General features: G+C 49.4%; 2 protein-coding genes and 1 pseudogene across 14 annotated transcripts in view; 2 read left to right on the top strand and 1 right to left on the bottom strand.

Moving 5' to 3' along the window:
* Window positions 1-14,210, bottom strand: part of DRC3 (dynein regulatory complex subunit 3) — a 47,478-nt gene extending 33,268 nt beyond the window's left edge. Inside the window, exons 1-4 of the mRNA XM_015118754.3 lie at window positions 14,003-14,210; window positions 13,026-13,136; window positions 9,235-9,411; window positions 2,778-2,894 (exon numbers count right to left, since the gene is read on the bottom strand). Coding sequence (XP_014974240.1) covers window positions 2,778-2,894; window positions 9,235-9,394 — 277 coding nt within the window. The 5' untranslated portion in view covers window positions 9,395-9,411; window positions 13,026-13,136; window positions 14,003-14,210. The remainder of the gene's footprint in view (window positions 1-2,777; window positions 2,895-9,234; window positions 9,412-13,025; window positions 13,137-14,002) is intronic.
* LOC106993927 (membrane protein BRI3 pseudogene) lies at window positions 3,033-5,936 on the top strand (annotated as a pseudogene).
* Window positions 14,211-14,582: 372 nt separating the features above from the next.
* Window positions 14,583-25,181, top strand: part of TOM1L2 (target of myb1 like 2 membrane trafficking protein) — a 131,944-nt gene continuing 121,345 nt past the window's right edge. For 12 of the 13 annotated variants that reach the window (XM_077968657.1, XM_077968656.1, XM_077968653.1 and 9 more), the window contains exon 1: window positions 14,583-14,721. Coding sequence is in view for 9 of the 13 variants with exons in the window: in XM_077968654.1 (XP_077824780.1) it covers window positions 14,670-14,721 (52 nt within the window). In the remaining 4 variants the exon portion in view is untranslated. 13 annotated transcript variants of the gene reach the window in all.

Raw genomic sequence — 25,181 nt, 5'->3', positions numbered from 1 at the left:
TCACACCTGTAATCCTAGCACTCTAGGAGGCTGAGGTGGGTGGATCACTTGGGGGGTCAGGAGTTCAAGACCAGCCTGACCAACCTGGTGAAACCCTGTCTCTACTAAACATACAAAAATTATCTGGGCATGGTGGCACATGCCTGTAATCCCAGCTACTCAGGAGGCTGAGGCACGAGAACCACTTGAACCTTGGAGGTGGAGTGAGCCAAGATTGTGCCACTGTACTCCAGCCTAGGTGACGAAGTGAGACTTTGTGTCAAAAAAAAAAAGTGATTTGGGAGTTGAGTTTAACCACATCTTAACTGAGCCTCCTCTGCATATGAGGGGATGCTCACCTGTTGACATTGAGACCAATGATAACTGTCCTTTCTCTATGCCAGGCCCTTTAAGTGCATTACCTTGTTTAATCCTCATAGCAGAGATATCATACCATTTTATAGATGAGGAAACGGAGATTCAAATGGGCCTTATGGTAATATGCTCAAGGTAGCACAGCCCATAAAGGAATTGAGGTTCAGGTCAGGTGTGTTGGCTCACTACTATAATCCTGGCACTTTGGGAGGCGGAGGCAGGTAGATTGCTTGAGGCCAGCAATTGGAGATCAGCCTGGTCAACATGACAAAACCCTGTTTCTACTAAAAATACAAAACATTAGCCAGGCATGGTGGCACACACCTGTAATCCCAGCTCCTTGGGAGGCTGAAGCATGTGAATCATTTGAACCCGGGAGACGGAGGCTGCAGTGAGCCGAGATTGTGCCACTGCACTCCAGCCTGGGCGACAGAGCGAGACTCTGTCTCAAAAACAAAAAGAAACTGAGGTTCACAGAGTGGACTATCTTGTGCAGAGCCAGTGTGTTGGCTGAGCTGGGGTTTGAACGGGGGTCTAACAAATGACAGGCCTGCACGCTTCCTTCCCCACCGCGCCACCGGGTTCTGTTCTTGGGAGGCTTAGCCCCCCCGCTAGTGGTGTGCTAGCAAGTGTTTACCAATGCGGGCGGAGGAAAACCCCTGATTTGAGGTGCTTGCTCATTTCTGTGGTGTAAATACTCCCACTGTGGCCAATTTCAAGCTACCAGCGTGGCATCCCTGGAAGCAAAGTTGAGAAGAGCTGTGTACAGCCAGTGCTAGCCAGCTCCAGCACATCCTCAGCCCCGTGCACGTCAGTGTGAGAGGTCGTGCTGAACCATGGGAGTGCCACCTCCCTAACCCCCATCCTCGGCACCCCAGGGACCCAGCTTTTCTAGCTGTGGTTGGGTCCCTGGGCATCTAGTGCCATGGCTGGACAAAGACCAGCTTCTGACTATACTCTGAGGGGCAGCATGACCTCTTACCAGAGCCTGCTGTCACTGCTCTAGCACCCCCATCCCAGGGAGCACTGGCTGTCCGTCCAGTGACCCTTGGAAGCATGGATGGCCACTGCAAGGGGTCGAGGGAATGAGCTGACTAGGAAGTGTGTGTGTAGGGGCGCCAAGTAGTAGGAAGATAAGCTTTTGTTAGGGAGGGAACGAAGACCAGTATTCAAGTTTCTCTCTGGGTAAGCAGACAGAAACAGGGGGCTGTCATGGGGCTCAGTGGCACTTGCTTTATGTCTGAGAGACAGCCAGGCCAGGGAGCTCCTGCTTAAAACCATGGCATTCAGGAATCAGCATTAATGGGTGCTAGGGTGCAGAGAAATGAGAAACCTGGGACAAGAGACCTGGGCCCAGGTGTCAGAGGACCTGGCTGTGGTTTGGTTCTGCTACCTATAGCACGTGGCTCCATCAAGCTGGTCAGCCTCCCTGAGCCTCAGTAGCTGCATGTGTGAAATGGCAGCATAACCCTGCCTGTGGGTTTGCTGTGGGCTTGCAACTGTTAGCACAAAGGAGGTTGGGAGTGTTTGGCAAACTGGGAGGCTCATGATGCCCCAGGGTGCCCTTATTACCAGGAGACCACCTGATAGGATGGAGGGAATGTGGGCTGTGAGGTCAGACAGGTGTCAGGGTGAGTCCCAGCTCTGATACTTCTCGGTCGTGCAGCTTTGGGCAAGTGCCTGGGGCTCTCTGAGTCTCAGCTCCTCTTCTGTAGGTTGGGATTATAACAGATGCCCAACTCTTAGTATTAAAATGGAGGTTAAACAAGACAGTGCATAAGGAGCTCTCAGGCCCATGACCTTTTCCCTGCTAGGGGCCCACTGGCCCTCACCAGATGTGAGGATGCTCCTAAGAGGCCAGCAGAAGGAACACCTCATCAAAACCCTCCATGGCCTTGGCAGTGAGGCCTGATGCGGTGCAGTGACCTTAGTTTGCTCATCTCTATGATGGAGATGCTGTGTGAACTGAAAGACTCATATGGAAAGCATACAGGCCCCACTTAGCATGTAGTTAAGTGCTTGAAACACACTAGCCTCTGTGACGATTATTCCTGGTTTGATCTGGGTCCCACCAGCCAATGATTACCTGTCGATGGTTATCTGTCAGCCTGAGTCTAGATTAAATAGGAGTCCATAGCTGCCCCTTTGTGCCCCATCCAGACTGAAAGTTTGGGCAGGTAAGAGCAGAATATTCTGTGGTCCTGTGTCTGAGCACATCTTTGCTGTGTTTTGCCCAGCACAAGCCCTAGGCTTTTAAAAAATAGCAGCTTTCTTGCTCCCAACAGGCAGAGCTTCTGCCGTACCCTGGCTAATGATGGCCCAGCAGCTGAGTGTCACATACAATTATTGTCTCCTGGGAAGGCAATAACCTTGGCAGGGTGTCACCTTTGATTAGGGTGGACACACACAGGAAAGGGCCTTACCCAGCCAGACCAGGTGTGTGAGGTTCTCCAGGCCCTCGATCTTCTCAATGATGTTATTGTCCAGCTGCAGCTTCCTCAAGTTCTCAAACTGCCAGAGGTTGTCTATGCGGAGGATGTCTGAAATAATGGAAGCTGATTCCAGCCTCAGGTTAGGGTCAGAGTTTTGTGCTAGTGTACTGGAGGAGTGAGGCAGAACCATACAAAAGGAATCTACCACTCTTCTGCCTTGCCCTGGAGTACGCAGGCACCCTGCAGATGTGGACTGAGCATCGAGGAACCTTGTGTCCCTGTGAGGTGGGCGGGGATCGGTACTGCCACCCAGAGCCACAGAAAGACCTAATAGGTCTACTAGTGTGGGGCTAAGAAGTCGTTGGTGTGGGAGTGAACTGGACCTGGCCTGGGCAGGAGACTCGTTTGTGCTGTCTCTGAGGCCGGGCCAGGGCCTCTCCAGGAGGCTGGTTCACCTTGGGACACAGGACACAGGCAGAGGCCTTCCTTCCACAGTGTGATAAACAGAATGAAAACATGTGTCTCTGTTGGTGGGAGGGTTGATTACCTCATTCAGCCTTTTTGGAGCGTTGTTTGGCAATGTTTATTGAAATATTTCAAGTCGGTGCCCTTTGACCTATAATTTCTCTACATGAAATCTGTCTCCACACTTGTGTATATGTCCAAAGAAATCCCTCAGGCACATAAGGGTCAGAAAAGCTCCCAAATGTCCATACGTAGGGGATGAGATAAGTTATCCATGCAAGAACGAGTTCCTGATGTCATGGAAGTGCCTGGCCCCTGTGGCCTGTGAAGACCACCCACGCCAGCTACACAGCTGGTTCATTCCATTTGCTAGGTAAGCCAGAGTTTGGTTTTTGTCACTGGCAATCAGGAGAGTTCTGAATAACACATATGTATAAGTAAATATGTACTGTATATATAACACTCTAGAGGCCAAACTTATCCGCCAGCTTTTCCCAGAAGCCACATACAGCTCTGTTGTTTATACGCTCCTTTTTTCCGTATTTGCTTTTGTAATGATTTCTAAAATTTATAAAATTAGAATATGCTCATTAAGGGTGAGCGCGATGGCTCACACCTGTAATCCCAGCACTTTGGGAGGCCGATGCAGGCGGATCACAAGGTCAACAGATCGAGACCATCCTGGCCGACGTGGTGAAACGCCATCTCTACTAAAAATACAAAAAATTAGCTGGCTGTGATTGTGCATGCCTGTAGTCCCAGCTACTCAGGAGGCTGAGGCAGGAGAATCGCTTGAACCTGGGAGGCAGAGGTTGCAGTGAGCCAAGATCGCACCACTGCAATCCAGCGTGGTGACAGAGTGAGACTCCATCTCAAAAAAAACAAAAAGAAGCTCATAAAAGAACTAAAATAATACAGAAATGAAAGGAGTTTTGAAAATTGGTGCTAGGCCGGGCGCAGTGGCTCAAGCCTGTAATCCCAGCACTTTGGGAGGCCGAGACAGGTGGATCACGAGGTCAGGAGATCGAGACCATCCTGGCCAACCCGGTGAAACCCCGTCTCTACTAAAAAATACAAAAAACTAGCCGGGCGAGGTGGCGGGCGCCTGTAGTCCCAGCTACTCGGGAGGCTGAGGCAGGAGAATGGCGTGAACCCGGGAGGCGGAGCTTGCAGTGAGCTGAGATCCGGCCACTGCACTCCAGCCTGGGCGACAGAGCAAGACTCCATCTCAAAAAAAAAAAAAAATTGGTGCTGTGGGCCAGGCGCGGGGGCTCACGCCTGTAATCTCAGCACTTTGGGAAGCTGAGGCAGGTGGATCACGAGGTGAGGAGATGGAGACCATCCTGGCTAACACAGTGAAACACTGTCTCTCCTAAAAATACAAAAAAATTATTTGAGGCAGGAGAATGGTGGGAACCCAGGAGGCAGAGCTTGCAGTTAGCCAAGATTGCGCCACTGCACTCCAGCCTGGGCGACAGAGCAAGACTCCATCTCAAAAAAAAAAAAAAAAAAAAGAGAGAAAGAGAGAGATAGAGACCATCCTGGCCAACATAGTGAAACCCCATGTCTACTAAAAATACAAAAATTAGCTGGGCGTGATGATGCATGCCTGTAATCCCAGCTACTCTGGAGGCTGAGGCAGGAAAATCGCGTGAACCCAGGAGGCAGAGGTTACAGTGAGCCTAGATTATGCCACTGAACCAGCCTGGGCGACAGAGTGAGACTCCATCTTAAAAAAAAAACCAAAACAATTTGGTCTTGTGGCCGGGCACGGTGGCACACATCTGTAATCCCAGCACTTTGGGAGGCCGAAGCCGGTGGATTGCTTCAGACCAGGAGTTTGAGACCAGCCTGGCCAACGTGGATAAACACTGTCTCTATAATAAAAATACAAAAATTAGCTGGCATCCCTGTAGTCCTAGCTACTCAGGAGGCTGAGGCAGCAGAATCACTTGAACCCAGGAGGCAGAGATGCAGTGAGCCAAGATCATGCCACTGCACTACAGCCTGGGTGACAAAGACTCTGTCTCTAAATAAAGAAATAAAAATAAAAATTGGTGCTAAGGCGTTGTGCCTCAGAAGAGCCTGAGCCGGCCAGTCTGCTGCATCCCTGCCATGTTCCCCACTGCGTCCCCTGCCAGGACCGACTGACCTGAGCTGGGCTGCCATGGACCACAGCCCCTGCTGCAGGAGTGGCTGCCCACCTACAACCTAGGGGCTGGCCAGGGCACTACGCACTCAGCTCGCATGGCTACGGTGTCACCCCTGCTGCCCACCCCTTGCTGCTGCCCACCCTCCCCTTATGTCATCACAGGGATACCCACCCACCACCCCAGGGTCTACAACGGCCACAGCCGGACTATCACTTGGTACCCTGCCAATGCCATCGTCATCATGAGAGGCTGTCCCGTCTGCAGGGACAGGGTGCTGGAGGACTGCTTCACTTTCCTGGGAATCTTCCTGGCCATCATCCTGTTCCCCTTTGGGTTCATCTGCTATTTTGCCTTGAGGAAGTGAAGATGCCCCAACTGCGGAGCAGCCTTTGCTTAAAGGGAACGCCACACCTGGCTTTTCTACACCCAGCTGTCTTTTTCTAATGTACAATAGTTTTATTTGATTAAGCTTCAGGACTGTTTTGTAAAGTGAGGTGGGATAGATGTGGCACGTGGGAGCTGCGGTTTCCTGGAGCATGGAGAGGCAGCGCTGCTGCTCCTGAGGTTAATGACACCTCAATAAAGCACTGCTTTTATTTTTTGCAGTCTTCAATTTGAGAAAGGTGAGATATAATGTTTTCAATAAATGAGATTCATACCATTAAAAAAATAAATAAATAATAAAAATACAAATTGGTGGCCAGGTACAGTGGCTCACGCCTGTAATCCCTGCACTTCGAGAGGCTGAGGCGGGGGGATCACGAGGTCAAGAGATTGAGACCATCCTGGCCAACATGGTGAAACCCCATCTCTACTAAAAATACAAAAATTAGCAGGGCATGGTGGCGGGCGCTTGTAGTCCCAGCTACTTGGGAGGCTAAGACAAGAGAATCACTTGAACCCGGGAGGTGGAGCTTGCAGTGAGCCGAGATCGCGCCACTGCACTCTAGCCTGGCGACAGAGCGAGACTCCATCTCACAAAAAAAAAAAAAAAAAAAAGCCAGGCACTGTGGCTCACACCTGTAATCCTAGCACTTTGGGAGGCTGAGGTGGGCAGATTGCCTGAGCTCAGGTGTTTGAAACCAGCCTGGGCAATGTGGTGACACCCCGTCTCTACTAAAATAAAAAATAAATTAGCCAGGCGTGGTGGCATGTGCCTGTAGTTCCAGCTACTCAGGAGGCTGAGGCAGGAGAATTGCTTGAACTCGGGAGGTGGAAGTTGCAGTGAGCCGAGATCGCGCCACTGCACTCCAGCACTCCAACCTGGGCAACCGTCTCTACAAAAACAAACAAACAAAAAACAAAAAACAAAACACCATACAGTCCAGCTGCATTTTCAATATTCATTCAGAGGGGCAGAGCCTGCCTGTGAGGTTGTGAAAGTCCCACTGGGAAAGTGGGGAACCCCTCCTAGCTCCCCTCCCTGCACAAAGGTCTGGGGAGGACTGGGTTCTCTGACCCAGGTCCCGAGGGGCCCACTGCCCTTCCCCTAGAGCTGGATTGCTGAGTTGTGCCTCTCCTGGGTTCCCAGGGCTGGGTGGGACGGCCCTTCCCCTAGAGCTGGATTGCTGCCTTGCGCCTATCCTGGGTTCCCAGGGCTGGGTGGGATGGCCCTTCCCCTAGAGCTGGATTGCTGCGTTGCACCTCTCCTGGGTTCCCAGGGCTAGGTGGGACTGGTGCCTGTTCTCCAGCTCCCTGTTTGTGGCCAGATTTCCCAGAACGATACTGGCCACAATTCCCACCTGTGCTTCCAGGGTGGGGCCAGTTCTGCCCCAGCCTCCCAGCCACCTCCCATCCCTGGGTTGGATTTTCCAGGTGCCTTTTCTCGCCCTGATCTGACAGCACCCCAGCAGTAGCACTCCCCCTGTGGCTCCTGCACACCTGGTGCTCTGCCACACATGCCAGCACACTGGCTTTTTCCTAGGTGTCAGCAGTTCAGGAGGAGAAGCCAAAACAATACAACAAATCAGGATGTACTTGGCAGTTAGCTCTAAATAAGTTACCCGCATGACAGGACTGCCAAAAAAGCCGATTTAACCTTCAGCAAAGATACTAAATCTGCCTCCGTGGCCACCACCTCGGCCGGGCCTGTGGCCATCACTCCCTGGAGTACAGCAGTGGCCGTCTTACTAGATCCTTGCCTCAGCCCCTGGCCTCCACAGTCTATCCTCATGCAGCCAGCAGGGTCCTGTGAAATCCTAAGTCCCATCCTGTCCCACTTCTCTTCAGGACCCTCCTGGGGTCCCCACCTCACTCACTGTAAGAGCCAAACACCTTCCATTGGCTCCAAGCTGACAGCAGCTGACCCCATGACCTCCCTGACCTGTCTCCACACTGGCTTCCTCAGCAGGGCTGATCAGGTGGGGTCTAGCCTGCCCCAGGCCCTTTGCACTGGCTGTTCCACTTTCCCCGGTGGATCTGCACAGCGGCTCTCTCCTTTGCCTACCTCCTTGCTAAATACCTCCTTGCTAAATTGTTACCTTCTTGGTGAAGCCCTTGGCCACCCTGTAAAACGCTATACTCCACCCCCAATTTCCCTTTTCTCCTTTCCTTCCTTTTTGCCTCCACAGCACATGTTACCTTTAGCAAATAGTATTATTTTCCTTCTTCATTTTATTTCTTTGTCCCCTGCCAAGTTGAATGTCAGCTCCATGAGGGCAAGGCTTTTTGTCTTTTTTGCTCATAGTTGAATCCCTAGTGCCTAGAACAGTACCTGGCATGTAACAGACAGGTGCTCAATATTGGCTGCATGAACCTCAGGTGGGGGAGGGGAAACAGGGAAAGCAGTCAGCTGCAAAAGCCCCTTCCTGCCGCACCTCTTCTGTGCCCCTTTACCCCTCTAGGGGCTGCGGCTCAGGGCCCTCCCTGTTTGGGTGGTCAGCCCCGGCAGCCTGTGGACTTCGTGGGGCTGTGCCTGGGCCGTGCCTCACTTGCCCACTGTCGTGTCCCTGGCTCTGGCAGCAGGGCTGGACTGAGGCAGGGTCTCAATACCTCCTTGTTGGTGACTGGATGCCGGCCAGCGTAGGGGCCCCAAGACAGAGCAGGAATATGAATCAGACCAGGTCACTCTGCTGTGGCCTTGCCTGCGCACGATACAAGGGGGGTCTCAGGATCCCTGCCCACCTCTCTCACCGCCCTCGTACTGCCTCTGCCTTGACTTACTGTGCCGCAGCTCGCTGGCCTTCCTGTGCGAGCCAGGCACTGTGCATGTGCTGTCTCACCTTGTCCCCCCACCCAATGCTTGAGACAGGGATGACAGCCATCCCATTTCACAGACGGGACATTGAAGCAGTAAGGGTCCGCCTGGTCCTGAGCCATATCTTCCCATTCCTGACGTGCCTCCCTGCCTCATGGGCCTGTGCCCCTCCTGCTACCAGCCTGTCTTTGGTGACCCCTTCCCTAAAGCTGCCCTCCCAGTGTCCACTCTCCCTCCTTCTCCTACACTTCCTACCCTCTGCTTCTGGCTACGTGGCATTTCCTAGGCTCTGCCTGCCAGGGACCCCCACTCCAAGGACGCCCACGTGGAGTTGTGTGATGGAAACAGCATAGTCTTGAGGGCTCACTTAGATTTGGCATGGGACAATTTTATCTTGTTTTCTATTCTTATTCAGAATCAGGGGTATTGTGGATATTCAAATGATGAAGACACTAAGCATGATGCTTTACAAACATCTGTGCTGCTCCTATGCCTTCTAACCCAGGTAGGCCCTAATGCTGATGTGGGAACCTCGACCATGGACTTTGTGTGGAATCCTGGGGCTTGAAGACGGAGCAGAGAAAGCCAGGGAGGGCCCCACCCTGGCCACCACTCCTGAACCCTGGATACATACTCCGAAAGTCCAGCTGCAGGGACAGAACATCCTTGAAGAGGATGCCCTCCTGCTTGGCCAGCTGCCCGGCCTCCTCCTGGGGGCCCTGCTCCCCGACAGCCAGCTTGAGCATGTCATCATCCATCACCTTCGGCTCCATCGAGTCACACAGCCGGTTCATCTTCTCCCACGTTTTCCCTAAAAAACACCGCATTCCTCTTTCACAGCCTGCTTCTTTCTCTGTTTGAGGGCAGGGTCTGGCTGAGGTTTTCCCCAGTGTCTTTGTGGCCACTGGCACTCTGAGGAATGCCCTACTCCCGGCCCTGGGTCTGCTGCATCTCGGGGTTTGTATACTTACACCAAGGCTGCTCCAGGGCTTCCTGGCAACCACCTGGGCCTGTCCACAGGGTTTCATCCCTTGACCCTATAGCCACAGCTGGGACCCTCGCTGGACCAACTGGACCAGTGTCCACACTGGTCTCCTTAGCCTGTGATCTTGGCTCATCTTATGACTGTGGCCCTGTGTCAGGCCTCTGACTTTGTGTGCCCATCCTCATTTGGGCTTGTGGGTACCAACCACGGACTGTGCTCCCTGGGCAGCCCCAGCCAGGCCTGTCAGCCTGCAGCTCCTCTTCCTTGAGCACCTCATCCCCTCCAGGCAGTCATGTGTGTACGCCCCCCACCACACCACAAGCTTCTCCTGGTGCAGAGGAGACCCAGGCTGACCCTTCACATCCTCCCCGTGGGAGATGTGAACTTGAGGCTGTGGAATAAGAGTGCCCGTCGGAGCTGGCTGCTTGAGCTGGGTAGAAATAGGGAGTGTGGAATGACTGGGTGAAGCAGAGAGCAAGAGGGGGAGGAGGCAGATGCACAGAGAAAAGCAGAGATGGGAACCTGGGAACCAGAAAACAAACGACAAAGGACAGACAGATCGACACAGACAGAGGCTGCCTCCTTCTTGCAGGCTTTCCAGTCCCTAATGTCCCTAGGTCTAGGCCTCATGAGTTTCCTGTTTCTCACATGAAATCCTCTGTTACTGAAGCCAGCTCCAGTAGGTTATTTTTTAATTAATTAATTAATTAATTTTTTTTTAAACAGAGTCTCGCTCTGTCGCCCAGGCTGGGGTGCAATGGCACAGTTTTGGCTCACTGCAACGCCTTGATTCAAGTGATTCTCCTGCCTCAGCCTCCCGAGTAGCTAGGATTGCAGGCGTCCACCACCATGTCTGGCTAATTTTTTTGTATTTTTAGTAGAAACGGGGTTTCACCATGTTGGCCAGGCTGGTCTCAAACTCCTGACCTCAGGTGATCCACCTGCCTCGGCCTCCCAAAATGCTAGGATTACAGGCATGAGCCACCATGCCCGGCTTCCAGTAGATTCTGTTACTAATGGTCCAGGGGGAAATGACTGAGACACTACAGCACAGCGGGGATCTGTAGATTTGGTCAGTCACACTGTGAGGCTGACTCCAGTGGCTGTTCGTGGCTGGACCACATTCTCATCCTTAACCCTCTTGGTGAGGACATCCAGGAGGGATATTTTCCCCCACTTTCCGCCCCTGATTCTTGCCTCCCTGCTGGCCCTACTTCCTATCTTTGTCCACATGCCTCCCCAGCATCCAGGCCTCCCTGAACCTCCTGTCCTTCTGCTCTGCTGGACCCTGATGCTAGGCAGCCCCTGTGCTCTGCTTTTCATTCCACTGGGCACTGCTGGAGCCCTGGTACAGGGCTGATGGTGTCCGGTGAAAAGCCAGGTTGGGCCATACAATCCTGTTACCTGGTCTTAGAGACTTCCCTCTAAGACTGCCCTCCTCTTTCCTACCCAACCATTCACTTGGATGCAGCTTCTGCAAATATGCATCCTCTGCCCTGAACTGTCCCTCATAAAATGTCCCAATGAGCTCTTGTGCACACTTCTCTCTTGCTTCCAGGGGAGGTATAGCCTCCACACCCTTCAACCCCTACCCCTTCTCCACCTGTGCCTTCCGTCCTCCCAAGACCTTGGTCCTTTTCTTCCTACTCTCTCCAATCTGTTCACACTGGCTCCACCTCGTTGGGGTGACTGATTCTACCCCCAAAGACAGTTCCAGCCCTCGGCCTCTCTCTCTAGCTCCCCCCTCTTGTGTAGTGGTTTCCCCTAAGGTTTCCCATAACTTGTCATCAACTTGTCTTTGGGGGAATTTTAATGTGTTATATTTGGCTGATATTTTCTGCAAAGTGTTTGGCTTTTTTTTTTGGCCAGGCGCGGTGGCTCACACCTGTAATCCCAGCACTTTGGGAGGCTGAGGTGGGCGGATTACAAGGTCAGGAGATCAAGACCATCCTGGTCAACATGGTGAAACCCTGACTCCACTAAAAATACAAAAATTAGCTGGGTGTGGTGGCGCATGTCTGTAATCCCAGCTACTCGAGAGGCTGAGGCAGGAGAATCGCTTGAACCAGGGAGTTGGAGGTTGCAGTGAGCCGAGAGCGCACACCACTGCACTCCAGCCTGGCGACAGAGTGCGAGACTCCATCTCTCCATCTAAAAAAAAAAAAAAAAAAAAAAAAAAAAAATAGGTGCTATACTTTGGGAAATGACTCTTAATTTTGATTTGATTTCAAAACTTTAACTCACTTATCCCTCTTACTTCATCAGGGCCTTGGTACCTGTGACAGATCAAGTTTGCTTTCAGTCAAGCCCAGCAACTGCTATGCTAGGAAATGTGGGATTGTTATTACATATGCTATTTTATAAGCACATCAGGGCAGCATTTGGATCCTTACTGTGCATCTTTTAGTAACTCACTTCACCTATCTAAGCCTTGGCTTTCCCATCTGTAAAAGGTGGATAATTCCTCCCTCCTGCATTTGTGTGAGATCACGTATTTAGTCCAAACATGGGTAGTGAGGAACTGCTACATGTTGTGAATAAAACAGATGGATTTTTACCCCTGCTTCAGGCATGAATCAAACAATAATACAGCTATTTAATTACAAACCATGACAATTTGTAGGTGTAGGGAACTATGAAATCGTACATTAAGGGCACCTGGCCTGGCCAAGGAAGACAGGGCTGATTTGAAGGACAAGTAGGAAAGAAGGAGGAGATAACTTTGTGGCAAGGCCCTCGAGGTGGGAGAGAACAGACGTGTTGCCCTTTGGCTGAAGTGATGCAAGGTTGGAGAGGTCTATGGGAGTTCTGTTATTATCCTAGAACCCCTGGAAAGCACCTAGGGCTTAATAAGGGCAGCGACATTAGCTGGTCATGGTGGTGCATGCCTGTAGTCCCAGCTACCTGGGAGGCTGAGGCAAAAGAATCGCTTGAAACCGGGAGGTGGAGGTTGCAGTGAGCCGAGATCATGCCACTGCACTCCAGCCTGGGCAATAAGAGCGAAACTCCATCTCAAAAAATAAAAAAAATAAGGGCAGCAATGTGATCAGATCTTAGTTTTTAAGAACTCACTTTAGCAGCAGTACTGAGAATTGCAAAAGTACTGAGGTGAGAGATGACCAGGGTGTTAGCAAGATGTGAATGGGAGAAATTTCTAGAAACTTAACTTCCATGTAGGGCTAATAATCACCAATATCCAGATAAGAAAACAGAAACTAGTTAAAAAGGTTAATTAACATGCCCAACTTCATACACTTAGCATACGGCAGAGTCCATTTTCCTAATCATGACTCAACTGTATCCAGGGTACTGGGGACTATGGTTGCCACAGCTCACAATGTTTCTCACAGTTGTCATGGGTTCAGGGCCAAGGCCCAAACAGTCCTCCTCTATGGGGATCTTAGTAGTTTACCACCCAACCTGGGTCCCCTTTGACTTACCTGATGATAGTGTTGTTGAAGACCAGAGAGGTTGGAGCTGTGGAAAGCAGCAGAGTTTTACACAACTGTCAACGAAGTAGCCTCGTCGCAGAGAACAGATCCAGAATTTTCCTGGGAAACGATAACCTGGGGTCAACAGGATCTGAAAACTATAGTCCCTATTGGCCATGAATTGATAAGAAGAAAATTGGGAAAATTGGTTGGGTGAGATGGCTTACACCTGTAATCCCAGCTCTTTGGGAGGCCGAGGTGGGAAGATTGCTTGAGCTCAGGAGTTCAAGATCAGTCCGGGCAACATGGCAAGACCCCGTCTCCATTTTAAAAAATAAATAAATAAATACTGAACAAAAATTGTTTTTAAAAGAATAAAATCAATCACTTACTGAATGCTTACTGTTTGCTCAGTGCACAAACATTATTTAAGTACATGTAAGCTCCGGAGGCTATAAAAAAGGAAATCCTAATGCCCTTATTTTCCAGCTAGGGAATCTGAGGCTCCAGGGAGGGAAAGGAACTTGTCCAAAGTCATACAATGAATTACTGACAGAGACAGATGCAGAACCTGAGTATCCGTATTCACATCCAAAGCAGTTTATACAGTACCAAGATGAAATCATTTGACAGTTATGAGGTCAGATATGATGGCTAAATTCTGGGAAAAGTTATCAGTGGACAGGGTACCTCTCTTTTATGAAAGGAGGCTGGAAGACGGAACCCCTTAAAAGTCGATTCTAGCCCTGCTCCCTCGGGAAATGCTCCCTTAGTATTTCTTTTTTATTCAAAAGCTTGATAAGCCCAGGACTAAAGGGTCTTGGCTGTGTCAGCACGACTGTAAAGTGGCTGGGAGAGGACCTACGTGCTCATTTTATGAGAGGGGCCGGGACGGCGTTCTCCGAGAAAAGGGTCACAGGAAAGAGTTAAGTCGGGCGCTGTCTGTCCCTGCGAGTCCTCCCTGAGCCTCAGCTCCCAGGTCTCACCTTCTCAAGCGCTGGGAACTCCGCTGGTTCCACGCAGCTGACGCGTCTCCCGGTTGCTGGGGAACCAAGCGCCGCGACTTGGTTGCTAACGGGAAGTCAGGAGGGAGACATCCTGGGTGAAAGTTGACAGATCACGTGACCACATCTCCTGGTGGAGAAACACTCCTAACACCAACCAGCCGTAGAGAAAACAAATGTTTCTCCAATCAGCACTTTCTATGGGCGGGGATATTCCTAGATTCACCTCTGTTCCGTCCTGCTATTTGAGTGATTGACTCGTCTTTTGTCCAATAATAGTAAGAATCCTTTAGATTGACCAATATTCTGAGGAATCAAAATGCGCAACTTCCTCTTCGGGGGGCGGGCCAGGGGAGGTGCCACCACGGCTGACAGAGACTGCGGTGACCTACCTCGCTCCTCGGCCCAATCGGACGCTGCGGGGTGGGTGGGGGCTTTGCTGACGGAGGTGTAACGGCCAATCGGAGGCGGGCTTTGTAGGTGTCCCCCAATAGAGACGCGGTAAGGGGGCGGGGCCAAGGTCCCGGCGCTCGGCGTTCCAGAGGGTGGGGAGGGGGCAAGTGTCAGTCAGGACGGGAGTCCGGCGGGTTACCGCTGAGACCTCGGTGGCAGACAGGGGGCCCGGGCCGCTGCGTGTTGTCCACCCAAGATGGAGTTCCTCCTGGGGAACCCGTTCAGCACCCCGGTGGGGCAGTGCCTCGGTAAGGCCGCGTGTGGGGCGGGAGGCTGGGCGACCGCGGCAGCTGATCCGGGTGGTGAGGACCGCGGGCCTCCTCTGGGCGCCGGTGCCACTTCACGAGCGGGCTGGGCCTCCGCCAGGCGCGGGTGCCACCCCACGAGCGGGCTGGGCATCCTGGTCGTCGGGCCTTCACTGGGCGCCGGTGCCACCTCACGGGCGGGCTGGGCCTCTGCTGGGCGCCCGTGCCACCTCACAGACGGGCTGGGCATCCTGGTCGTCGGGCCTTCGCCGGGCGCCGGTGCAACCTCACGGGCGGACTGAGCCTCCGCCGGGTGCCGGTGCTATCCCACGGGCAGGCAGGGCATCTGTGTCCTGGGGCCTCCTCCCGGGCACTGGTGCCACCTGACAGGCGCCAGTGCCACTCTGCCAGGAGGCACCCCGAGGCCCAACTTGAACTCGGAGATGCCCCAGGCTTCCCTGCCCATCAGGACTCAGCCCTTCCTTTTGCTTCTAGAGGTGGTACCAACTGCTGGTCTGCTTCCCCAATGCCCTTTGGGAGATGCCACTGCATGTGTCTTTATCCAGCCCAGCAAGCTCGCTGCCACTGCCCCAAGGACCTAGTTCTCCCAGACCCTTTGTGGGATGTCACCTTCTTCTCCATCTTTGTCCCTCCTCTTCGGTACCAGCAACCATCAGACTGGGCACCCTCCCAGAAATGCCCCCTGCTCCGGGACTTGCTAATTTGAGCTGCAACTCAGCTGGGCTGTAGGAGGGACTGGGATGGGAGGAGGGGCTCTTGGAGGGTGATTATCTTGGCAAGGGGATGGCATGCCTGCAGTGCCTCCCAGGAAAGAAGGGAGGCTGTGTTATTTAATGACAAGAGCCCTGGTCTGGGAATTATGGAAGCCCAGACTCTAGCAGTGGTTTTGCCAGTGACTTCGTATGACCTTGTGCCCTTTCTGATTTGAAGTTCCCCTGTCAAAGTGTTTGGAGATGAGATGTGGTAGGTCCCTTAAACTTCTCAAGTTTTGATATTCTTTGTAGTACTCTGCACTTTGACTGTTGCTCCCTCCCCTACCTCATATTATATTTACCAAAGCTGAAATCTTTTGTTGGCAATGTAGAGAGAATGTTATTCAGGATTATCTGTTAATCCTACAGAGGGGATGTGGACACCTGGGGACACCAGAGATGGCCAGAATCCTGGATGAGGAAAGCCCAAAGTGTAGGTAAAGGAATACTGAAATGGCCACCATATGGGACTTCCTTAATAAAAAAGCAACTTGCCTTTTCACCCAAGGCAGTGGCTTATGCCACTTGATCAGTCAAGAATGCTGATTAATTTGTTTGAAGACTGGGTTCCTCCTGGTTGGTTGAAGGACTGGTAAAACATCTTTTATGAGCCAGGATCTTTGGTGTTCTTATGGGCCTGATTTTGGCAGTAGTGATTTGTTTATTTTCTGCTTTGCTTATGAAATTCTAGCTTACTTTCCAGCCTTTAGTGGGTCCTGGGAACTTATTGAGGTCTCTCCTGTTAGCTAATTAGCATTTTGGAGCCTTTCTTTACTTTCTGGCATAGTATCTTTTTTAATGCATGATGGACCCCAAAAGAGTGTTTTCCCACCTTTTTGACATTTTGTCCCTTGCTGCCCACTGGAGAGTCTCTGAATTTTCACTTCCTAACTTCTTCCTCGTGGCCTTTCTCACTCTCTTCAGGTTCTCTTGCGTGGCAGCCACACTCCAAAAACTAATTTCCAGCCAGTTAATGGAGGGAGCCAGAACACTTGGGGGAATTATTTTCTCTTCTGTCCTCTTTAAAATAGGAAGCTCTACACCTTTAAAATGACAAGGTCGTAGATGAGGGGTAGAAGTTAAAGGGGATTTAAAATACAAGTATGACCGGGCACGGTGGCTCATGCCTGTAATCTCAGCACTTTGGGAGGCCAAGGCGGGCGGATCATGAGGTCAGGAGATGGAGACCATTCTGGTGTAATACAGTGAAACCCTATCTCTACTAAAAATACAAAAAAAAAAAAAAAAAAAAAAAATTAGCCAGGCGTGGTGGCATGCACCTGTAGTCCCAGCTACTCAGGAGGCTGAGGCAGGAGAATTGCTTGAACCTGGGAGGCAGAGGTTGCAGTGAGCTGAGATTGTGCCACTGCACTCCAGCCTGGGCAACAGAGTGAGACTCCATCTCAAAAAAGCAAACAACAACAACAAAAAAAACCAAAAACAAATATAAGGGATGTAGGGATATATAGCAAGTGGAAAGAGCGTGTTATTTCTGTTAGGAAGACCTGAGTTGAATTTTGACCTGGCCCATTTCTTGGCTGTGTGACCCCAGAAGATTGTGTTGCCTTTCTGAGGTTTAGTTTGTCAGTCTTCTGAGAGAGAGAGAGAGAGAGAGAGAGAGAGAGAGAGAGATTCATATTCACAGAGTGATGTAGTTTAAATGAGATAATGTATGAAAACACTTAGCATAGTATCTGGAACATAGTAGAAGCTCAGTAAATTGAAACTGTCACTGTTAATAACAGGATACTTAAGTTAGGGTTGAATTTTCTATCCGGAGAGGGTGTGTGAAACAGCTGGCCCTTCTGTGACCTGTGAAGGACAATACCCTACCAGGCCCCAGGGTTCACCATTGCTCATAAGATGCTTGACTGTAAAGATGATGATGGCTCCCCATTGCCAGGTAGCCAATAGGTCATTTCAGTTCAGGTAAATGATTAATGGACAGAATGAGGTTCTAATGTATATTCTGTACTGTTGTGACAAAGTGTCTTTCGTGATATTTAGTGTTGTTGATATTCTTTTAAAAGAACATGCGAGGGTGGGGGGTTGGTGGGAGGGAGGGGGAATACAGAAATAAAATAACAACGACAAAGCTAATGATTAAAAACAGCAGCTGTAGGCTGGTTGTGGTGGCTCATGCCTGTAATCCCAGCACTTTGAGAGGCCAAGTGGTGGATCACTCGCGGTCAGGAGTTTGAGACCAACCTGGCCAATATGGTGAAACCCTGTCTCCACTAGTAATATAAAAATGAGCCGGGCATGGTGGTAGGTGCCTGTAATCCTAGCTATTCAGGAGGCTGAGGCAGGAGAATCGCTTGAACCTGGGAGGCAGAGGTTGCAATGAGCCAAGATTGCGCCACTGCGCTCCAGCCTGGGTGACAGAGTGAGACTCTGTCTCCAAAAGAAAAAAAAAAAAAAAGAGCTGGTCCGTCTCTGATCACTGTCCTCAATGGATTTACGGTTTCAGGAGAGAAGGCGGAGATGCATGAAACTATGAGTGGAGTAGACTGTAAGTGCCGAAGGAGTCAGAAAGAATTCAGAAGAGTCTGGGGTGACAGCGACTGGCTTCTTTGAATCTCAGGGCTGTTCATAAAGGATGGGTAGGAACTCCGCATGCAGAAAACAAGATCACTGGGCCTAGGGACAGCTGAATGAGGCAGGGAGTGGGGCACGGGCACGTCTGTGAGCCCCAGTCTGAATGGAGCAGAGGTGGCTGTGGGGAGTGGTGGCAAGTAGGGTTTGGCCACAGGATGAAGTCCTGCTCTGGATGGATGGCATCAAAGACTACATTCTTTTTTTTTTTTTTTTTGACACTGAGTCTCGTTCTGTCACCCAGGCTGGAGTGCACTGGCGTGATCTTGGCTCACTGCAAGCTCTGCCTTCCGGGTTCTGGCGATTCTCCTCCCTCAGCTTCCCGAGTAGCTGGGACTACAGGCGCCCGCTACCACACCCGGCTAATTTTTTTGTATTTTTAGTAGAGATGGGGTTTCACCGTGTTAGCCAGGATGGTCTCGATCTCCTGACCCGTGATTTGCCCACCTTGGCCTCCCAAAGTGCTGGATTACAGGCATGAACCACCACACCCAGCCTTTTTTTTGTTTTTTATTTTTTTGAGATGGAGTTTCACTGTGTCACCCAGGCTGGAGAGCAGTGGCATGATCTGGGCTCACTGCAACCTCCACCCCCCAGGTTCAAGCGATTCTCCTGTCTCAGCCTCCCGAGTAGCTGGGATTACTGCCTCACCAGGTGGTTTTGTATTTTTAGTAGCGATGGGGTTTTGCTACCTTGGCCAGGCTGGTCTTGAACTCCTGACCTCGTGATCCACCTGCCTCAGCCTCCCAAAGTGCTGGGGTTATAGGAGTGAGCCACTGCGCCTGGCCCAAATACTACGTTCTTTAACTGACTTCAACTTTTAGTCTCTTTGGACCTAATTTTCCCTGCCTATAAAAAAATACTTCTCAACAGCTGCATGGGGATTACACCTAAATGATTTTGTCTGTTCGCTTCAGTAGGCAGTTATGAGTGCCTGTGGGGGGCCAGGCCTGCGCCAGGCTTTGGGGATACAAATATTAACAAGCTGCTTTTAGGGAGCCTTCAGTAGAGGCAACGTGCTCACAAAAGGTGTCCTGGGTCTGAGTGGTTGGTGGAGTAATTCTTACTCTGTCTTGTGCATGGGCCTCACGCGAACATTCTAACCTGGTACGATTTAGTAGAACACATAGCGTGTTCATCTCAAGCTAGCAGCTAAGACCACAGTCTGACATAGTTAACTGTGCATTTCTTGCATCCATCCTACCCTTTATTCTGGAAGGTAGTTCCTGAGTAGAAAGCATGGTTTAGAGCGAGAGTAAGCCGGAGAGGTGCAGTGGCTCACGGCTGTAATCCCAGCACTTTGGGAGGCCGAGGCGGGTGGATCACCTGAGGTTAGGAGTTCGAGACCAGCCTGGCTAACATGGCAAAACCCCGTCTCTACTAAAAATACAAAAATTAGCTGGGCATGGTGGCGCGTGCCTGTAATCCCAGCTACTTGGGAGGCTGAGGTGGAAGAATCCCTTGAACCCGGGACGCGGAGGTTGCAGTGAGCCGAGATAGTGCCATTTGCACTCCAGCCTGGGCGACAGAGTGAGACTCCGTCCCAAAAAAGAAAAAAAAAGAGACGGAGCGAGACAGAGAGAGAGAGAAAGCCTAGCCATGGTGTGAGAGGCTAAGAAGTGTGGAGGAAGAAAGAGTACTTACTTGTATTTCTTAATTTTCCGTTCTGCAACAAACTTCAAAATGTTAACTGTCTTAATCTCAGCCTTGCACAACTGCTTGGAATTGGATGACAGCTTGGAGTTGGATGTCATACATGGGGGTTCCCCAAGTCGGGTCCATTGTGTCTGCAGTAGTTTGCAGTTTTCCTTGTGTTGGCTAGAAAAAGTTTTCAGAAAATCCTTTTCCAAGAGTGAAGTTTAGATTCAAAGATCAGTGAGTAGTTAGTTAATTCTGATGAGAATATTAGGGGTGGTGGGCATGTATTCTCTTCATTGTTCTACTTTAATAAACAGGCAAGAAGCAGATATTCTGTTGCAGTTTGTTTGTAGACTGAGCGGTTGTTGGACATAAACTACTTCATAATATCCTGTGAATGGTAGACATTTAACCTGGCTGTTTGTGCCGAGAATAATTAGTTGTCCCTCAGATTGCTATGTGTATTAGGGTTCTCTGGAGGGACACAATTAATAGGATAGATGTATGTATTTAGTGGAGTTTATTAAGGAGTATTGACTCACACAGTCACAAGATGAGGTCCCACAGTAGGCCGTCTGAAAGCTGAGAAACAAGGATGCCAGTCTGAGTCCCAAAGCTGAAGCACTTGGAGTCTGATGTTCAAGGGCAGGGATTTGCAAAGCCCTTTTGCTTCAGTCATTTTATTTAGTGTTCACAACCTTGTGAGATACACAGGAAGAGAACTGGAAGGAATTTATAATTCTTAAGTACCAACTATATGCAAACTCTGTACATAGAATCTCATTTAACCCTCACAACATTTAACTATTTGGGTGTTATCATCCCTGTATCACATAAGGAAATCGAGGCTCTGAGAAGTTAAGAGACTTGTGCAAGGTCAATGCCAGAGTGAAGCCTAGAATGTAGATCCAGTGCTTATTCTGTGCTGCCATTTATGTTACTTTCGGCTCTCAGAGTTCATGATTCAGCCACAAGGGAATCACCTGGAGGGCCTGTTAAAAGTGGATCCCACAGTCAGAGTTTCTGTTTCAGTAGGTTTGGGGTGGGAACTAACATTCTACATTTCTATCAGGTTCTCTAGTGATGCTGATGCTACTGGACTTCGAGAACTGTTGTTCTTGATTTAAAGTTCTGTTTCTTTAATCTTTTCTTTATCGTTCTTCAAACATTAAATGTGGGTTTTCTTGTGGATAGGCTAAAAGAGTGATTATTTAGAATTCATTCATTTATTCATTCAGTGGCACTGTACTATCTGTGTATAGCAAGCTAAGAATTTCCCAGTGTGTAGGTATCTAAATTAAATAAGATAGAAAGTAGTTGCAAGATTGGATAGATAAATGCAGTAAGGAAATGTAGGAGGGGAGGGGTGACCTCAGCTAGTAATAATAATGGCTAAAGATTTTTGGTGTTTTTTTTGTTGTTGTTGTTTGTTTGTTTCCAGATGGGAGTCTTGCTCTGTTGACCAGGGTGGAGTGCAATGGCGCGATCTTGGCTCACTGCAACCTCCGCCTCCTGGGTTTAAGGGATTCTCCTGCCTCAGCCTCCCAAGTTGCTGGGATTACAGGCACCCACCACCACGACCGGCTAATTTTTGTATTATTGGTAGAGATGGGGTTTCACCATGTTGACCAGGTTGGTCTCAAACTCCTGACCTCAGGTGATCCGCTCACCTTGGCCACCCAAAGTGCTGGGATTACAGGTGTGAGCCACCATGCCCGGCCCCGTTTTTGGGGTTTTTAAAACAGTTTAATGTTGTATTCCTATGTACCAAAGCCTGAAGTAGGCACTTTATACATCTTGCAGTCATTCGATCCTCACAACAGTGCTGTGAGGAAGGTACTGTTGTTATCTCCATTTTCACATGGGGACATGAAGACAATGAGAAGGTATGGCACCTGCCTAAGGTCACACAGCTAGCAGTGAGGAAGCTACAGTCTGAAAGCAGCGTTCTGGCTCCAGAGCTGGTATCCTGTCACGCTGTGCTGCCCTCAGCAAGAGTAAAGTGAGGAGGAACACTGTAGGAGGCCAGGAGGAACTCAGGAAAACTCTGAGGAGGTGGTGTCTGCTGAGCAGGGCTTTGATGAATGGATAGGATTTGGTTTGTGTAGAAATGGAAAAGGATGTTTGGTTTCTTGGCAGAGACAACTTGAGCAAATGCTGGATGTTAAGGGGTAGGCGGGGTGATGGAATTTATTCTATTTGCCTAGCAAAGGAGAGTGATAGGAGGTGAGACTGGGAAGGGAGGATAAGGCCTGATTGTGTGGAGGGCTTGCTTCATATGTCGGCTAAGCAGTTTGAACTTTTTTTTAGAGGTACTGGGGAGACATGAAAGACTTCTAGGGAGGGGAATAGCATGGAAGCATGAATATCATTACAGAGATAGGGAGATTTCTCCTTAGCAGTCACCAGAGGATCATTCTCTCTACCATCAAAGCCCTCTTCTGTACAGAATTGGGGAGGGAAGGTGGGGGAAGGAGGGGGAAAGTCAGCTGTGGTCAGTGCTGCTTCCTCTGAGGTCAAGGGTAGGGACACTGTCTATAAAGCCCCCTCAGAAACAGAAAGGTGCCAAGGCAGGTTGATGGAGCACTGGCAATAAGTCTAGAGCATTTGTCCTTAATTGCCTAGACAGGTCTTAAAACCCCTGACATCAAAAGTCACATGGGACATCAGCCTGTTCCTCCTCCTGCTCTGTTTATTGTATACAAGGACAGGAGCTAACACATGCCCAGGGCTTTTCTAGAGTTATGCCACTGCTTAGGAGTGGGCTATCAGAATATCTAAAATTCTCATATAATTGTGTGTTTTTTTGTTTTGTTTTGTTTTGTTTTGTTTTTGAGTCAGGGTCTTGCTTTGTCACCCAGGCTGGAATGCAATGACATGATTGTAGTTACAGCCTCAACCTCCTGGGCTCAAGTGATCCTCCTGCTTCAGCCTCCCAAAGTGCTGGGATTATGGGTTTCAGCCACTGTGCCCAGCCTTTAATTGTGTTTTTTATAAAATGATGTATAACCAGATAGAAAATATGAAAGATATAGAAAAAATATAAAGGAGAAAAAAATCTCCACAATGTGCATCCTTAGAAATTTGTTGAGATGCTTATTTCACATAATGGAATACTTTTGTATTTCCCTCTTCATCTTCTCATGCCTTAAAGAGGCAACACTGTAGAACCACTTTTAGCATATTTCTGTATAATCTACATTTATTTATTTATTTATTTACTTGGGATATTAGGAAAGGAAAATGGTGTAAATACATTGCCCAGAGGAGCATCAGTTAAGGTTGTTGCTCTTGAGCTAGCAGGTAAATCACCCAGAAATGTTGAGCTAACCTAGTAGTCTGAAAAGATATAAATAACATTCAGATTTTTTCTGCTGACCCAGCTTGTTGTAGTTAAAAGAGGCGACTTTTAAAACCAGTCTCAGACTTGGTTACATATGTTATTGCTCCCTCCAGTCTTCCTGATGTAGGAGATTATCTGCTTTTCTCCATTCAGTCATCAAGCCTGATGCCCATCAGTCCTCACCTCTTCCTACAGGCAGCCTTCCTAGACCACCCTGTTTATGATGATGAATCTCTTCTCTGAGCTCACAGTGCTTGCTATCCATATCATTCATTTGGTTCTTCCCTTATCTATAAAATAGAAAATATTTCCTCCAGGTTTTTGTGACGATTAAATGAGATAATGTGCTTGAAATCCCTAGCACAGTGTCGTACAGTCAGCTAATGTATTTAGACTTCTTGATTCCCTCCCTCCACTGTTATTGTTGTTATTTATCTTGTGTTATTTATCACGTGTTTATTGCCATACCTTCTGAATAAGGCTGGAGCCTCCTCTACTTTCCGGTTCCTTGTAACCTTCACAGCACATGGTAGAGTATATTCTGCATAGTTGTTCACTCCATAGGTTTATTTCTGTCACTGGTATTTAGCATCTTTCAAAGCTAACATTACTAGCCATCATTTCCTGGCCCTCACCATGTGCCAGGCACCTTGCTGAGTGCTGTGCATACTTAACTCATTAAAAATTTTTTTCTCGGCCGGGCGCGGTGGCTCAGGCCTGTAATCCCAGCACTTTGGGAGGCCGAGACGGGCGGATCACGAGGTCAGGAGATCGAGACCATCCTGGCTAACACAGTGAAACCCCGTCTCTACTAAAAAATACAAAAAACTAGCCGGGCAAGGTGGCGGGCGCCTGTAGTTCCAGCTACTCGGGAGGCCGAGGCAGGAGAATGGCATAAACCCGGGAGGCGGAGCTTGCAGTGAGTTGAGATCAGGCCACTGCACTCCAGCCTGGGCGACAGAGCGAGACTCCGTCTCAAAAAAAAAAAAAAAAAAAAAAAAAAAAATAAATAAATAAATAAAATTTTTTTTCTCTGGAAACACTGTTAAGTGAGTGACATTATCTTCATCTTACAGGTGAAGAAATAGAGACTTACAGGGGTTCAGAAACTTGTCCAAGGTTTCCTGGCTCAAGTAGGCGGAGCTGTCCTCTCCAGCTGGGGGCTCTAGCTCCAGCGTTTTTGTTTGTTCGTGTTTCCTTTTAGACATCAAGCATGGTCTGTTTCCATTTGGACAAGAAGGAGCCTAAACTGATTTCAAATGGGAATTCCAGAAAGATAGCATAGTTCCGCCAGTGGAACTCTGCTAGTTCCGCAATGTGGACTCCCATTGCTCTCTCTTTGTTCTCTTCCAGCACTTAGCACTCTTTGTTCTAGATTGGAGTCAGTCCCATCTTTGCTTCTCGATGTGACTGCTTTTGTATGAGTACAGCAACTGCTAAAACTCAGTTTCCCAATCTGTAAACTGTGGTGGTTAAGGGAGTACAAGAATACTTGCACCATCACACCTTACAGGGGTCAAGTGAGTATGTAAAAGCAAAATGTGTTATGTTATATACATCATTTAGACTAAACGTTCCATGAGGGCACCTGTTTCTATTTATTCTTAAAAAAAAAAAAACTGTGATAAAATACATATAACAAAATTTACTTTTTTTTTTTTTTGAGACGGAGTCTCACTCTGTTGCCCAGGCTGGAGTGCAGTGGTGCGATCTCGGCTCACTGCAACCTCCGCCTCCCAGGTTCAAGCTATTCTCCTGCCTCAGCCTCCCGAGTATCTGGGACTACAGGTGTGCACCACCACACCCAGCTAGTTTTTTTGCAATGTTTGTAGAGATGGGGTTTCACCATGTTGGCCAGGTTGGTCTCGATCTCTTGACCTTGTGATCCACCCACCTTGGCCTCCCAAAGTGCTGGGATTATAGGCGTGAGCCATTGCACCAGGCCCAAAATTTATAATTTTAACTGGTTTTAAGTGTGCATTTCAATGGCATTAAATATATTGACATTGGGCCAGTTGCGGTGGCTCACGCCTGTAATCCTGACACTTTGGGAGGCCGAGGTGGGTGGATTGCCTGAGCTCAGGAGTCGAGACCAGCCTGTGCAACACTGGTGA

The sequence above is a fragment of the Macaca mulatta genome, chromosome 16, assembly GCF_049350105.2.
Source record: "Macaca mulatta isolate MMU2019108-1 chromosome 16, T2T-MMU8v2.0, whole genome shotgun sequence".
NCBI classification, from domain to species: domain Eukaryota; kingdom Metazoa; phylum Chordata; class Mammalia; order Primates; family Cercopithecidae; genus Macaca; species Macaca mulatta.
Note: the sequence above shows the minus strand (reverse complement) of the source record. Positions and strands in the feature narration are given on the sequence as shown.